The following is a 17,179-nucleotide window of genomic DNA, read 5'->3' on the forward strand; positions in this document are numbered from 1 at the left end:
CACTCTGCTTGTGGTTTCTGAGATGGACTGTGGGCACCCCTGGCATCTCTCGGCCTCCTGCCTCTCCTTTCTTGGGTCAAAACAGATGAGGATAAAATAAATAAATTAATTAATTAATTAAAAAAAATAAAGGACAGTACTCGAAAAGCTAAGGGTATGGACCATTGAAGCCTTTTGCTACTCTACAGAAGGTCCCAGGTGCAGTCCACCTAGTATCCTGTGCTTCTTTCTGGAACATGTAACCTAGCAGCAGCTCTGTTGGCACAGCACCCAGCACATCTGCAGTGGGTCTGACTCTTATAGGTCCAGCTCAATTACTAGTGATTCAGGCCAAACATTGATCAGGAATATCAATGCCAGAGCTTTGCTTTCCCAAACAAGGGGAACCTCTGCCAATCCATACACTATGAAAAGGTTAGAATTTGGAACTATAATTAGGGGAAGACTATAGAGATGATGTAGAGCAGGGTCACCAAACTACAGCCTATGTGGGCCAAACCTGCCCTCCATTTGTTCTTTGAAAAATGAAATGTTATCAGAACATAGTTATACCTGCCTTCTACATACTGTGTGTTTGATGCTACGATGCAGAGCTGAATGGGAAAAAGGCCCTATAGTCTGTGAGGTTGAAATATCTACTACCTACCTGGCCTTTAACAAAAAGTTTGCTGACCCTGATCTAGGGTTAAGTTGGCCTGTATTTCCATATACACCTCCACAAACACTCATGTCTGAGGATATATCTTCCAGAATATGACAATCCTGACCATATATAAATGGTGGAGAGAGCTTGATGACCCATGCAGAGCTCCTACAGAACTTTTAGCCTTTAAGACCAAGACTTGGTATCTTTAGTCTTATAATTCACAGCTTTTGAAGTCAAAATGACACCAAATGGGAAAGCTCCTAACAGTAAATGCTTTCCTTGGGATTTTTACTAAAATTCAAACCACACGGGTTTCAGAGCTCTATGCAATACTAGGGCAAGTAACTGCCTCTCTGAATTCCATAGCACACTTCTCCCTGGACAGTTCTGAGTGTGTTGCCCTTATTTTGTTTCAGAATGTGGGAAGAAGAGAAAGATGACCACATGCTCACTTTACAAATGAGAACACATATGCTTTTTCCCCCTTCCACAGACCGTATTATGAGGAGGGGAGAGGGGCCAGGATTTTTATCTCTGCCCGATCCACTCTCTTACACAATCAAGGACACCTCCCAGCACTCGGATGACAATGGTATTTAGTGACACAGCTCACAGTGCTGGCCAGATGCTTGTCTGAGACAAGTCCACACACTCGGCTCTGACACCTGGGTGCATCTTTACACAGGTGATATTTTAACTTTTCTCCCCGTCAGTAAAATGGATTAAAAAAACAAAACAAAAAACAACCCTCCTCCTTTCTGGTCAAGATGCCAACGTCATCATACTCATTGCACCTGAGGATTTTTTTTTTTAAGGCAGCAAGCTAGTCTTTCACTTGTTAGATATTTCTGGCGTGAAGGGCCATATAAAAAGAGCTCTATCACGTGGCGGACATAACTGAGGTCGATAGTTCCTTACTCTCCAGAAGACTTGGCCCTGGAGCTCATTGCTGCCAGGACTCCCACAACAGCAAGTCGACAGAACTAATGGGACAGGGGTCCTTCAAAGCCCCGGTTATACCTCAGTGTCAGAGAGAGAGGGACAGGAAGCTGAGATATACCCTCCATACCCACCGTAGGGTGTCCCACTGCCATTCTCGGCTCCGCTGCCTGCAGCCTGCTGCTGCCCTTGCAGCAGTGAGCTGCCCGGCTGCTCCTGACAGACATAGATGGTTAAGCGGGGCCTAACCGACCTGCAATCACAAGATGCCACTCATGAGCCAAGGAGAGAAAGCTGCCTCACCACATGTATAAATAACAACTACAGGAATCTAAGTTCTATTTCCTTATGAGAACTTTACAATGTTATTTCATTATACAAAATAAATTACTAATAAAAATATAAAAACACACACCTCACACCAACTATCACAGGTGGTCTAATCTGATGATCCAGACTCTAAACCACTGAGATGGTCTGTCAGATGCTGGTAAATTTAAGTTCCAAGATTAAGTCAGCAATTTAAAATCGGTAAGATTCAGTTTTAATGGAATTCTCACACAAGTCTAGAAATAGCAATGATAGTATATGAATCTAAAAAGCCAGCAGTTTACGGTTCTTTCATTTCAATTCACAATCAGAAGTTTACATTTTTAATAACTGTTTAGTAGTAGTCATATGACCTTGAAAACCATAGATTCTGTATAGCTCACCTAAACGAGAAGTTTGTTTTCTTGGCAACAAACCCAGTCGTCTTCAAGAAATCAGTACTGCCCATGTGCATTTCTACCAGTCTTACAGTCTATCTGCCCTCATCAGTGCCTGCATCAAATCTGGGCCTGCCCTGAAGGTGTACACAAAACAGTCTTCTTGTGAGCGCGACGCTGCCGAGGCTCGACAGCGCACACAGGCACACGCCAACCCAGTGCGGAAACCCATTCTGCCCCGGTCCCCACACAAGGAAAGGTACATAAGACATTCCTTTTAAACACAGTATTTTACCTTGACTTCAGTGAATTATACAGCCGAATTCCATCGGCTGCACCACAAATTTGTACTAAATCTTCCTTTGTCAGTTTTAATAAGTCGGCACCTGGAGAATAGCATAAAGAGATTCCTCTCAAAGAAATGGAAAAAGAACTAGCAGATTGGCAGCTTTATGACATCTGTCTTCACAGTTAGATGTCCTTCAAAACCATCACAGTCTCCTGTGTATACACAAAGAATAGACACACACAGACACACACACAACCATCACAGGTCTCCTGTGTATATAATATACCCAACAAAAGACAACACACATACACACACACCTGTTTCTCAGAGCCAAAGAAAGTGCTGGCTCTTCCATGTCCTGTATGAAGAAGGAGCTTAGAAGCCCAGAGGCTGATAAATCAGAACAATGAGCAGGGCCCGAAAGGAGTGTCTGTGCCAACACAGGATTTCACCGTCTGTATTCTGGCTGTGTGGTCATTGTGTGGATAAACATGATTCTGACCTCAGATAATTTACCTTGAGTTCACCCAGACCAATCTTTTATTTTACAAAAAAAGAAAATGTAAGTCCAGAGTTTTGGGAACTTGCCTAAAGTAACATGAGTTGGAAGGACACCTAGGTGTAGGCAGGCCTCTCTCTGCACCAAGCAATGTCAAGTCAAGCATTCTGTAACAGCAGCCAGTGTTAAGTCCACCAGACCTGAGGCCCTGAACCTAACTGTCCCCTATACCTGGGCTCCTGAGCATTAAAGAGAAAAAACCAACATGATACAGAAAAATGTTAGTTACATGCAAACAAGTGGTTAGAATAAAATGGAACTTGGAGACATTGTAGAAAATAGGTCTACCTTTCATCTAGTGCCAATATTCCACCTTTGTGTGGAAATTACCTAAAAATCGGTACAGTGGTCTGAAGCATGGTACAGAAACAGTAATAAACTGTAAGATTTCCCCACAAATATTTGGTAAGTGTAAACGACATTATCTAGATTTGCTGTAAACTACAACAGAAAAGGGGAGAGGGAGAGGCTGAGAATAAGACTGATCAGTAAAGCTGGTCATTTCTGAAGCTGGAGATGGTTACATGAGTTCATCATTTCTTCTCTCTACTTTTTATGTGTGAATGTATCCCGTAGTCTTTGGGGTTTTTTTGCCCCTTTTATTAACACTCAAGATGTAGTTTACTGGGAGAAATGAGATGCCCTCTGGGATTAAGGCATGACTTCCATGACAAATATCCACTTACCTATGCGGCTAGATAATGGGGTTATCTTTCTTTTTTTGAGGGCTTGAATGTGAGAGCCTAATAACTTTACCAGTTTGTAAAAGAAATAAAGCACTTCTTGTGAGGCACTAGCATTGATGGAGTCAGTTAAACAAAGACAGGCTCTCTCATCTCTCTGGGACCAACTCTACACCTCTGAAAACAAGGCTCCCAGTTGTGACCAGAGACGGTGTGTGCACATCCTTAACCCTCCACAGAACTGGACAGATACTCATGTGCACAGCCCTCTACAAAATGTGAATGTCCAGGAGGCTCAGAGCAGGAACTCAATCTCCTCCTCACCATTCTATTGTTGGGAAGCTCACAGGGCAAAGGCCAGAGGCCAAGCCACGTGGTCACTGGTCAGAGTAGAAAGAGCTTAGTACTCTCTAGATGGAAATATGTACCTGTCTAATCTAACAGGCATAACCTAGGCCTTCCCTCAGCTCCAAGGGTTAGAGTTTTTATGCTGGTTTTACTCATCTGTCGTCTTCTTTTTTTAAATATGTTTTTATTGATTTCAGAGAGGAAGGGAGAGAGAGAAAGAAAAATCAATGATGGGAGAGAATCATTGATTGGCTGCCTCCTGCATGCCCTCTCCTCGGGATCAAGGCCAAACCCCGGGTATGTGCCTTTGACTGAAATTGAACCTGGGACCCCTCAGTCCGCAGGTCAACGCTCTATCCACTGAGCAAAACCAGTTAGGACCACCTGTCTTCTTTATGGGAGTTCAAGATGTGTTTCCCTCTCACATACTGAAATTTTTAAATTTCCAGTTTCTGCTTAATCACAGAAATGTGGCTGGTAGGACATGACTTTTCATCCAGTACTTCAGAGAGATAAAAAGCTGTATGTGAATGACTAATCATCATAAGCATAGCAGGAAATGGCCCATACAAAAGGAAGCCATGTTCTTTGTGAAATCAAGCTTTCCTATTGGCCGGGTATGTGCACACGTTCTGTCCTCTTAAAAGGCTCAAGCTGCATGTGTATAACCACAGACCACAGCACTGCAGGCACTTTCCTGTGGCCCAGTGTTTCTCAGGACATGCTGGTCAGTGTTTTGTAGGAAAACGGTCCCAGGGCCAAATATGTTTGGGAAAAATCTCCCACCTGGCGTATCTATTACTGTCCCTCTAAATAGTTTTCTCCTGTTGCACAGCTTAATCCCTGTTAAAACCCCAGTAAATATTCTCTTCGCTTACTATGCAAGACTACACTAAATACTATAAAAACCATCCCTGAGCAGTTCATGTTATGCAATACTACACAGCAATAACGAGGAGCAAACTACTGATACACACAACCACTTGGAGAGACATTACACTGAGTGAAAAGAAAGCCAATCTCAACAGGTCACATACTGTATGATTCCATTTATATAACATTAAAATGCCAAAATCATAGGGACAGAGAACAGATTAATGGTTGCCAGGGATGAGAGATGAGGGGTGGGGGTTTAGGGCTGCATAAGGGAAATCCCTGTGATGGCATACCTCTCATCGTATCTTCAGTGGTGGTTATACAAATCTATGCATGTGATATATGACACAGAACTACATATACACAGCGCACCAATGTCAATTTCATGATCTGGATATTGTACTGTAATTATGTGAGTGAATGGTACCCTGGAGCATCTCTGCACTATCTTTGCAACTTACTGTAAAGAAAAAATTATTTCAAAATAAAAAGTTATTAAATGAAAAAACTGCATCGAACTAAATGTGCCTGTACACAAACGAGGGCACACAGAACTGGTGAGGAAGTAGATTGTACTGATGTCAGTTTCGTAATTTTGATAGTGTACAACAGGTGTGCAAAGTATTACCTCTGGGGGGAACTGGGTGCTAGGAACACGGGACTTCCTGGGACGTGTTTTAACAGCATCTTATGAATTTATAATTATTTCAACATTAAAAAAAATAAGGTTAACAGAAAGTACAGAGACAAACAAAATGTACACATGTACATGTGTATACACACACACACAAACATACCTGAAAAATTGGAAAACAGTCTTGTGTAGGAAGAAAATCTGTTTTTGAGCAGCCACTGCTGTGTTTCCTGGGTGGTGGCTGAAGGCTGAAGCTGCTATTAAAGAAAATGAATATAAATAGAAGAAACTATTCAAACCTATAAAAACATAACCCAGGCCTCTAAGCATGTTATAAAGAACATTGAAACAAAACACAGAAATCCTCCAAGTCTGATGTACAAGAACACCCCAGGAGCACTCAGTAACCCAACCGCCGACTCCAGCCTCTGTCAGAGCCTTAAAAATACAGGCCCTGGAAGCATGTGAGAGTTCGAGGAACAAGACACTTACTTCACTAGAGGTTTGCAAAACTCCATCTCCCTGATGATTTGGGGAAGAAGAATTGCTGGGGAAAAGGAAGAGGGGAAGGAAAAGATGGTTATGGTTATTATTTATATAAAATCAAGACATTAAAGGCTATTAAAATTAAGTAAACTTAAAAAAAATACTGTGTGAGAGAGCAATATAAATTTGCAATAAAAATGTTGGCACAGCCCTAGCCAGTTTGGCTCAGTGGATAGAACGTTGGCTAGCGGGCTGAAGGGCCCAGGTTTGATTCCTGTCAAGGGCGTGTACCTTGGTTTCGGGCACATCCCCAGTAGGGGGTGCACAGGAGGCAGCTGATCGATGTTTCTCTCTCATCAATGTTTCTAATTCTCTATCCCTCTCCCTTTCTCTCTTTAAAAAATCAATAAAATACATATTAAAAAAAAAAATGTTGGCACAGCCCTTGCTTGTTTGGCCTGTGAAGGGTCCCAGGTTCAATCCCGGTTAAGGGCACATGCCCAGGTTGTGGGCTTGATCCCCATGGGGGGCAGGCAGGAGGAAGCCAATCGATGATTCTCTCTCATCATTGATCTTTCTATCTCTCCCTCTCCCTTCCTCTCTGAAATCAATTATGTGCATTTCACAATTGGTCAGGGGTGAATATGATGAGATTAAGACAGAAGACTTTCTTAATTTTTGCCTTTTCTTTCTCCATCTGTGATAGTAAAAGATTCTAGTTCTATGAAATCAAAGGGCTCCAATTATCTCCAAGTTAACAGGAAAATGAAGGACACTCATTCATTTTAGTTGGGAGGAAAATGAGAAATCAAGAAAGATAAACAATTGAAAGTAGCTGCAAAAAAAAAATCTACTTTAAGAAAACAATGAGCTATAAGGATTGGTATGATAATCCTAAATCAAAATGATATCCCTTTTAATACATTTATCCATTATTAGAGGGCAGAATTCAAGAGAACAAAGAAAAAATAGCATACCACTATCCTTTTGTTTCAAAGGTAAAAGGAAAATGAGAACCAACTGCACAGCGGATGCAGCCCCCTCCCTGGTCTGGCTCTGACTCCTTTCTTAGCACTCGTACGAAAGTTTTACTTGGGTTTATTATGTTGATTGTTCAGTATCCTCCTCTATCCACTGGAACTTAAACTCCTCAGAGAGGAATTTGTCATTTAAATGTCACAGCCCCTGGAACAGTGCTGGGTGCACAGTGGGCTCTCAGAAGTAGCCAGTTAATTAGTGAGTACGTCAATTCACAGCTTATCCTAATATCGTAATTGTTTTCTAAGATGATTCAGGCTGGACTTGACCGAAAGAAGAGCCCTCTACATGGCAACATGCTGGTCTCCTGGTCTCTGAGCCCAACATTGTTTTTCTACTCTTAAAGCACAATAACTTAAAAGGCTGCCTCATCAGCTTTTCCATCTCAGGGGAAAAGCATGCTTGTGTCCCCTCAAAATCGTATATTGAACCCTTATCCACAGTGTGACAGATAGTATTAGGAGGTGGGGCCGAAACCTGCTTATCAACAGGGAAGTTCTGATCTGACTGTTACTATTCCTTCAGCCAACCCCTAACAATGCAACGTCTCCTCGGGACATCGCTGCAGCACTTCGAGAAGCCTGATCCACAGCTCCTGCTCCTACCCGCTGCTCACGAGACGCTGATTTGCACATCAAGGCCAAAGAGTAGAACAAAGTCCACCATTCCCATTTCTAAAGGCACTTAAGTTCTTTAAGGTTAAAGAGTTATTAAAAAAAAAAAGAGTTTATCTATTAGGAGAAGAAATGGAGCAGAGAAATAACCCTTGTGTAGTATGGTGAGCATCTAATTAAAGACAAATGTACTTTATAATGATTGCAATCTTAACTTATTCATAGTTTCACCTTAAAATCTCATTGTTCTGCCGAACCGGTTTGGCTCAGTGGATAGAGCATCAGCCTGCGGACTGAAGGGTCCCAGGTTGATTCCGGTCAAGGGCATGTACCTTGGTTGCGGGCACATCCCCAGTGGGGGGCGTGCAGGAGGCAGCTGATCGATTTCTCTCATCGATGTTTCTGGCTCTCTATCCCTCTCTCCCTTCTTCTCTGTAAAAAATCAATAAAATATTTTTTTTAAAAATGTCATTGTTCTTTCTCTGTCCATGAACCGCATTAATGTTCTTTTTATCTCAGAAAGAATATATCTTGAAATGCCCCCTTCTACAACTTCCATAGTCTGTGAGTGTGTGAGGCACAAAGGGCCAGGAGGAAAAGGCGGGCAGGTGAAGAAGTGATTTCCCTTGAAATGGAGGAGGTTATTTCCCATGACCACATGCGTCAGATAAACAAGTGGAAAGGTAGCTGTAAATTGAGAGAAAGGGGAACAAAGGAGCATGAGCATCAGTCAGCTGCAGGCACACGAGGACACAAAGCAGATACCTGTCTGGGACGCTGCAGGTGCTCTGCTGTGGGGAGGTGAACGTGGGCGCTGTGGAGGGACTGTTAGTCACATAGGCTGTGGGGGTGTCCGGCCACGGAGAACACTAAGGATAGAAACAAAAATACATTAACAATATGCTTTTAAAGGGTGTGGAAGAATACTTTGTATTTCACAATCTAGTCTGGCCAAACAAGATTATAAAACACAAGACACCTGACACTCATCAAGCAATGGTATGGGAACATATATTTCCTTCTATGTGGCAAGGAAAAATTTCACCTGCTATGTGTCTAGATACTGATTAATTTTAGGGAAGCCCAGAAGTGATGATAGCAGCAAAACGTCATCATTTTAAATGTATATTTATATACAATTTGCTGTCAAGAACTTTTTGCCTCCCTCTTTATCAATTCTCCAAAAGGTGCTTATCAAGGTTTAAGAATAGCAAAGACAAGAAGGATTCATAAGCAACATCTGACATCACACGGTGACCAAGACAATGCCTGTCTTACCTAGTGCTCCTTCTACCCTCACCAGTACCCACCTGCTTCCTTCATTTCTCTAGGATTAATAATCCCCAAGTAAGCCGAGACCATTCCAGTACCAAAAACACCTGTGTATGGTACTGCCTATACCTACCTATCCACATGTGTATTTCTTGTATTTTCTGGACAAGGCATAGTGAACTAAAGTATTTTTCAGCTCTAGACACAATTCTGACTAAAGATAGCACACAGCTACAAAGACACATCAACGTCAAAAGCATGCTCACAGGACAGCAAGGTGTCAAGTAAAAATCTTCAAGCCTGAGCTATGGAGGGAATCCCATCACTCACCCCACATATTCTTCCTAAAACTAATCTGCCTGAGGATGCCCCTGGTTTCAAAGGTCCCCTTTCATAGTCACTCTTCTCCTACTTTTCGCAAAAAAGGCTTCAGATCTCATGATGGCTATCCATGGGGGTATAAGATTCTCCCATACGACTGTCAGCTGATTTCTCAACAGAAACCATGCAGGCCAGAAGAGAGTGGCAAGAAATATTCAAAGTGATGAATAGCAAGAACCTGCAACCAAGATTACTTTATCCAGCAAAGCTATCATTCAGAACAGAAGGTCAGATAAAGAGCTTTGCGGATAAGAAAAAGCTAAAGGAGTTCATCACCACCAAACCAGCATTATATGAAATGCTGAAAGGTATCCTTTAAGAAGAGGAAGAAGAAAAAGGAACGCTTACCATTTGCCACAACATGGATGGAACTGGAGAGCAGATAAATACCACATGATCAAGATTTATTCAAAGATTTAGGGTAGATACTAAGAAAGTACCTGACTCTGCCCTAGCCAGTTTGGCTGGGTGGATAGAGCACTGGCCTGTGGACTGAAGGGTCCCAGGTTCAATTCCGTCAAGGGCATGTACCTTGGTTGCAGGCACATCCCCAGTAGGGGGTGTGCAGGAGACAGCTGATCGATGTTTCTCTCTCATCCATGTTTCTAACTCTCCCTTCCTCCTTGTAAAAAATCAATAAAATATATTTAAAAAAAAAAGTACACGACTCTAAAAATGGTGAGTTAGAGGATATGAGGGGATAAATGGTTTTTTGGTTTTTTTAAAATATATTTTATTGATTTTTTACAGAGAGGAAGGGAGAGAGATAGAGAGTTAGAAACACCGATGAGAGAGAAACATCGATCAGCTGCCTCCTGCACATCCCCCACCGGGGATATGCCCGCAACCAAAGTACATGCCCCTGACCAGAATCGAACCCGGGACCCTTCAGTCCGCAGGCCGACGCTCTATCCACTGAGCCAAACCGGTCTTGGCGGGGATAAGTGGTTTTAGAAGACTTGACTTGGGGTGGTGAAAACACAATATAGTGTATACAGATGATGTGGAATTATGCACCTGAAACCTATATAATTTTATTGGTCACCCCACTAAGTTCAATAAAAAAAAAAAGTCTGTGGGTTAATAAATATTTCTTTTGGCCCTAAAAAAAACCCAAAAATTTTAAAAAAAATTCTTCTCTGTGTTTCTGGTAGCTTACAATTATTTGCTTTCAAAACAATTCTGGGGGATCTACCATCAGCTGACACAGTACTGAAATAATCTATTAGGGTCATATAAAATCCATCACTGGGATATTTGGCAGATAACGCAAAAGGAACTTCAAGACCTGAAAGACACTGTCGAAAGGAAAATAAATATCTAAATAATCTTTTTCTTACCTATAAAAAAATCTAGAATTAGTTAGGTTCTGTTCTGAGATGTATTTCCAATAACACTTCTATTTTTATATTTAAAAAATTCTCAACAAAATCTGCATGGCCCTGCCTGGTTTGGCTCAGTGGTTCAAGTGTCATCCCACGCACCGAAGGGTCTTGGATTAGATTCCTAGTTGGAGCACATTCGGAAGGCAACTGATCAATGTTTCTCACATCAAGATCTCTCTCTCTTTCTCTCTAGAATCAATGAAAAAAAAAGCACACATATCCTTGGATGAGGATTAAAAAAAATAATTTTTGCCCTAGCCGGCTTTGCTCAGTGGATGGAGCATCAGCCTGCGGACTGAAGGGTCCCAGGTTCGATTCCGGCAAAGGGCACATGCCTGGGTTGCGGGCTCAATCCCCAGTAGGGGGTGTGCAGGAGGCAGCCAATCAATGATTCTCTCATCATTGATGTTTCTATCTCTCTTTCTCCCTTCCTCTCTGAAGTCAATAAAGAAATATATTTAAAAATAATAATAATTTCTATGATTTGTTGTTTTGATAAGTTGGTACCAATAATAAAATTTAAATTTTTCAACTGACTGAGAGCCTATGGTCACAGGAAATTTTAAAAATTAAATTTCTCTCTCTCTCTCTCTCTCTCTCTCTATATATATATATATATATATGATAAAATTATTAGGGTGATAATTAAAACATTTTCAGGCATAATAGTATGTCATATCATGGTAAAACCATTTAAGGGGAGTAGAAGAGAAAACAGATCAAGAAGGTAAAGCAGAGTAAACTTTCATGAACTTTTAAAACGAACAATGGTGGGTGTCAAATTGCTATGGTAGTGGAGTCCACAGAATACACTTCAAAAAGCAATGTAAATTATCTTAAATTTTAAATGCAAACACTCATTACGTCAGAAAATGGTCTCCTTTTGCAATGATTTAAATGTATGATGAAAACTTTCAGATGTCAACCTAAAAATGTGGAAAGGAGTATATTCTTTCTTAAAAATTCTTTGACGATGGAAGAGTCATGACCATTAGTGTGAAGGAGCTAAAAGGCTGTGCAGCACTCTGGGGCAGAAAGGAAGTCTCTCCAATGGTTACAAGAGCTTAAAGCAACTGACAGCCATCAGAAGCACTGATACAAGGAAAATAAAACAGAAACCCCGAATCTTATTATTTACAACTGCCCCCTTCAAAAATGGGGAAAATGATGATGTACTTATCGTTTCTACTACTATCAACTTTCCAAAAAAAAAAAAAAAAAAGGAATTTACTGGCTGGACAGCATTTCACTAAAAACCTCACACAACAAGGCCCATTCTTTTACTTTCCACCTTACAAAGTAGTTACCTCCTCAGCTTATACAGTTTGAGGAACCTAAGAGCATGTGAGCTAACAGACAGATCAAATAACTACGGGTATGCCATGCTCATAGCCATCTCCACTACCCAGAAGATCTTGCTACACTGTCGTCCTCAGATACTAAATACCACCATTAACAAGGATAACAGCAAAATAATATAAACCTTTTAACGTCAAGCCTCCCAAAATCTGCCTTGTAATTTTTACCTGTCTACCGAGGAAATGAAGCGATCAGAAGTTTCAGGTTAGTATGGCAGAGCAGCGACAGCGACACCAAATTGCCTGAAACTTCATAAACATATCTATTTTCACTTACACATCTAGACTCTTAGCAGCAGAGAAGTAGAGCTGTTAATAGCTGACATCTAAAACTTGCCCAATAAATAAGAGACTCGATTCACCCAGCAGTACAAAACTAGTGTTCAATGAAAGCTGGTTTTATGGCGAAGCCTCTACTTTTAGAAAAGAACGGATTCCAAGTTCTATAATGGCCACCAAGCACCAAGACCTGCCTGGCTGTGTTTCATAGCTTTCTCTAGCAGTCTCAACCCAGAAGGGTAGAGGCTACCAAGGAATACTTTGTTTCTTCTACCTGGTCATTCTGCCCTGTCTTTAAAAGCACGCAAAGGTGCAGGGCCTGTGTTCCTGAAGGCAACCTGTAATCCATTACCTACCCTGCACGCTTATAGTCACTGCACGCTCTGGTGCACTGGGAACAGAGTCCCTCCTCAGGGGGACTAGAAAATGACGACCCACCTGAGACTGCAGAAATCGGCACCCCTGATTTGAGTCAGTAAAATACAGCTCAGAGGCAAAGAAACAGACACACCAAGTAAGGGTTTTGTTGTGCAGTAGCTCTGAGGAACCAACCACAGTGCCTCCATTCCATGTGGGACCATTTCCCACAGCACCTTTGAACTTTAACAGGTGAGTCTGGATATCCCTCTACCGACAGCCAACTGCAGCTATCCAACACTAAGAAAAACGTTGCCTTCCTCTGCAGGCACCTGAAACAATGAAATGCTGCAGACTTTCCTTTTTAAAACAGGTTTCCAAGAGGAGCTCTAACCACCCTAGGGAATACCAAAACAAATGCAGCCCGGGGCAGCAAGCAACACACACAAGGAAGATGTGAAATCCCAGGCCAATGAACTGCTGACGTTTTGCATACTTTAGACTTGAGTCATTAATAATTTAATAATAATTTTACCATCTTCAGATTAGCTCTGGGCTCGAATAGATTTAATTTATTATGAGAACCCACTCCTTTTAATTAGTGAAGTAGTTTTTTAAAAAAAGTGGAAAGTGATTCGAGTTATCAGGATTCCCACCCCCCACCCCCACCCCCCCAAAAATGTAAGAACCACTTGTGATTCTTCAGCTGGGAAATCAGAAGAGGCTAAAAACAAAATGGGATGGAGTATATAGTTGTTCCATACAACCTTTGACTGGCATTAAAAAACCAGTTAAAATGCAACAAGTGTGCTCACCATCCTTTCAGATTTATTGTACAGAGAAGCATTTAAAACATTTTCAGTCAATGCTTTTAACTTGGAAATGATGTTCTAGTGATTGTGCTTGTGACTTTTGTAGTCTACAAATAATTAGACACGTTTAAGAGTGAAAAATTCCATTTTTGGTACCTTGATAGGATGAAGACTGCAATGATAGTGTAGCCATTAATACAGCTACATAAGAAAAGGTTTAATGCTCTGTGTTTACATTTACTGTGGATATATAGCTGATCTAGATTGTTAGATGGAGAGTTGTGTCATAAAGGAAGAATTTGCTATGCTCAAGCAGAGAAAACTCATATTCAGCCAAAAATCTCCTGGGTGTATGTTGGGGGGATCCGGATCTGAATATAGAAAGGTGCACTGCTCTGGCCTGAAGCACAAGTTCATGATGCAATGCAAGTTCACAGTGCATTGCAGAGAGGAACACTGATGTGGTCAAGGCCATTTTCCTACCAGTGCTGCCAAACAGGCTTTTAAAAGCACAGACACACATTCTTACACTACATGCAGGGAAATGTGACACAAAGTATTGCGTATGTTAATGTCAAGCTTGCTGCCATCATTTCTCTAAATAGCCATGAAATTTTCTTATCAGTTATACACATGAGGAAGCAACACCCTTTAAAATTAAACAAAAATGATAACTATTTTACTAAAGAATGTATTTTTAATTAATTTCAGTGCTCTTAAAGGAAGTGTGTGTGCCGAGGAGGGAGGGAGAAAGGGAAGGAGACAGGGAGGGAACACATTTCTGAGTGTCATTTTTCCCTCCAAAACCACCCAATAAGGTCAACTTTGTTTTTAAAGTGTTAGATTTAGGAAATTTTCCTCAGCGAGGAACAAACAGAAAGCAGGAAGTCTAAACAAAAGCAAATTAAATCAAGACAAGGACATCAAAAACAAATTTGGCTTTACTTTTCAGTGGAAGTAGGTCCTATATCTAACACTGCACAAGGTTTCTTGCACAATGAAAGGAGAAGCAGAAGTCCCTTACACTGCCTCGCTTTGCCAGAGAATCACCGTAGTCTGCTGGCAAAGTCCGCTTGCTGGACTTTTTCTGCTCATGTTCAACTGCATCTTCAATTATAGGCTCAAGCCTCATCTGGACAAACACCAAAGATTGGGATCAATGTCTTTTCATTATACAAAGAAAGATCCAATACCCTGTTTTATGTCTCTGCAGTCCAATTAAACAATTGCATGATTAGCAGGATTCAAAGTTAAAGAAAATGCAAAACCCCAGCAGTGACAAAAATCAAACTTTCTAGGCCCCGGTTTAATCTCTAGTCAACTTCAAGGTTTTTAAGGTCTGTTTCTAAGACCTGATTGGGATTTCAGCATCTTCATTCAAGATCCCACCCAGGAAACTAATCCATTAAAATCCCAGAATTTAAATAATATATTTCCCCCACAAATTTCACAAGAATATGTCAAACTACCCCCCAACCTACCCCAACCCCTTCTTGGCAAAGCTCATCCTTATAAATAGTGCTAATATTCAAACCTCTGCTTCTCTCCAAACACCAAAATGCTGCTCTGCATTACCTCTGTGAGGATTGTGGTATCATAGGATGGCTGATACTTTTCTTTTTCGTGAGCAGTTCTCTTCTCCATCTTCTCTCGGTCAGTTTTTTGCTTCCGGTCTGCACCTTTAGGCTGAAAAACAAAGTAGATTACTTTGTCCACCAGGTTCCAAACAACTTTATAAGCAAAACTGGGCTTTCATTACTGGAAGCCTGGTTTCCGTCTCTTACCTTAAAAACTTTGATTTGGCAGCTAGCTGAGTGCAGATGATCTGTATATTCTCCATTTTCATTCTGCTTAAAGGTGTCAACCTGGATCCTGAAAGGCACTCCCTTTTCACCTCCATGCTTCCGTGGAGTAAATTCTGTGCTGATGCAGTGCACCTGGACAATTGGAGATGGATTCAAAGTACCATCCACTGGTTTGTCCCTCTGGATGCCCTGTCACCGCTATAAATGTAAGGCCCTTTAAAACAAACTCCCACATCTTAGCCAAGTGTCTGTTAGGAATTTCTGATTGCTGCTAATATATGGTTTTCCTTTCACAAAGCCAGCCGATCCTTTCTGAACTCTCTGGGAAAGAGCTCTTCCCCGATTCCAAAGCCTCTCCTCTAAGGAAGAACTTGCTGTGACCATGGGTACAGCAGTACAGAGGCTTCCTGCCTACTTCCCTACCTCCACTCCAGACCGCATACTGCTCTCAGGCTCAGCTAAGCCTTGCATGTGGCTCAATCCACAGCAACCTTGAGCTCATCATTCAAAGCTTCCACTGTTGCGCTCTATTGCAAAATACCAATCATCTTACTGTTACTCCAACCTCCATCAACTTGGAATACTTTTGCCTGGGGAACTTCCACGGCCCAGAAAGCCCACCACTTCTTACCTGTAGCCATCTAAACCAGCGGTTCTCAACCTGTGGGTCACGACCCAATGTACTTATGGTTGACATGAAATGCCTGAGAGTTGCTTTAAAGTATTCCATCAATAACTTAAAAGGGGGAAACTACTAATAACTGTTGAAAGGTGATGAGTACACAGAGAATTCATTCTTCTTATTCTCTTTTGTGATTTGAAAATTTCAGCATTAGAATGTTGCTAACAGAATTTTAAAACAGTACACTTTTTTCCGCCACATCTTTTATTTATTTATTTTTTAATATATTGTATTGATTTTTTTTTTTTACAGAGACTCTTCTGTCAATCCTTCCAAAGGTCCTAAGGGCAATACTCATCTTCCATCACTCTGTACCCTCTCCTAATACCACCATGGAGACAGCGTTAGGATACTTCACAGGATCAGTAAACAGGTCTTGATAATTTCTGACTATTACACATCCTGTAATACACATCCTATCTCCTAGTGACTCTCAAAGTGAAAACTGATCTCTGCAGGATACTGTGCACTACCTGATATATAAGGCCAGCTCCTACCTCTTTCACTCACTGTACATCTAGTTATCCTGTTAGACAAACAGTGTGAGAAAATATTCAACGAATACGAACCATGTTCCTAGTGACTACTAATTAATGGAAGATAGTATTTGCCAGAGCACAAAAATTCAAAATACCAGATTCTTTACTATTCACAAAAACTACAGTCTACATAGGCTGGTCAGCAATTAAGCAGTATGTTTTTTCTACGTAAGATTATCACTCAGTATATTTTTAAATATACTTTTATTGACTTCAGAGAAAAAGGGAGAGGGAGAGAAAGATAGAAACATCAATGATGCGAGAGAATCATTGATCGGCTGCCTCCTGCACACCCCCCACTGGGAATCAAGCCCACAAACCGGACATGTACCCTTGACTGGAATCGAACCTGGGACCCTTCAATCCGCAGGCCGACGCTCTATCCACTGAGCCAAACCAGCTAGGGCCCTGCTCAGTATTTTTAATCTTTCCACTTACAAATCTGAACATCCTGGGTATTAGAATTACCATGGGTTTTATGGTATATATA

General features: G+C 41.3%; 1 protein-coding gene and 1 long non-coding RNA gene across 6 annotated transcripts in view; one reads left to right on the forward strand and one right to left on the reverse strand.

Annotated features, from left to right (window-relative positions):
- UBP1 (upstream binding protein 1 (LBP-1a)) overlaps positions 1-17,179 on the reverse strand; it is a 39,171-nt gene that overhangs the window by 4,751 nt on the left and 17,241 nt on the right. For 2 of the 5 annotated variants that reach the window (XM_015561263.1, XM_015561265.1), the window contains 8 exons: positions 15,448-15,600; positions 15,239-15,349; positions 14,688-14,795; positions 8,585-8,688; positions 6,174-6,228; positions 5,845-5,938; positions 2,588-2,678; positions 1,720-1,838 (listed from right to left, as the gene is read on the reverse strand). In XM_015561263.1, coding sequence (XP_015416749.1) covers positions 1,720-1,838; positions 2,588-2,678; positions 5,845-5,938; positions 6,174-6,228; positions 8,585-8,688; positions 14,688-14,795; positions 15,239-15,349; positions 15,448-15,600 — 835 coding nt within the window. Of the gene's footprint in view, positions 1-1,719; positions 1,839-2,000; positions 2,073-2,298; positions 2,430-2,587; positions 2,679-5,844; positions 5,939-6,173; positions 6,229-8,584; positions 8,689-14,687; positions 14,796-15,238; positions 15,350-15,447; positions 15,601-17,179 lie in introns of those variants that run through there. The other 3 variants (XR_001513159.1, XR_001513158.1, XM_015561264.1) reach the window with 3 other exon arrangements.
- Positions 2,685-3,695, forward strand: LOC107182449. The gene is made up of 2 exons (XR_001513160.1): positions 2,685-3,269; positions 3,487-3,695. It is a non-coding gene; the product is annotated as an uncharacterized LOC107182449 (long non-coding RNA).

This window comes from Myotis davidii, unplaced genomic scaffold (genome assembly GCF_000327345.1).
Source record: "Myotis davidii unplaced genomic scaffold, ASM32734v1 scaffold395, whole genome shotgun sequence".
Classification (NCBI taxonomy): domain Eukaryota; kingdom Metazoa; phylum Chordata; class Mammalia; order Chiroptera; family Vespertilionidae; genus Myotis; species Myotis davidii.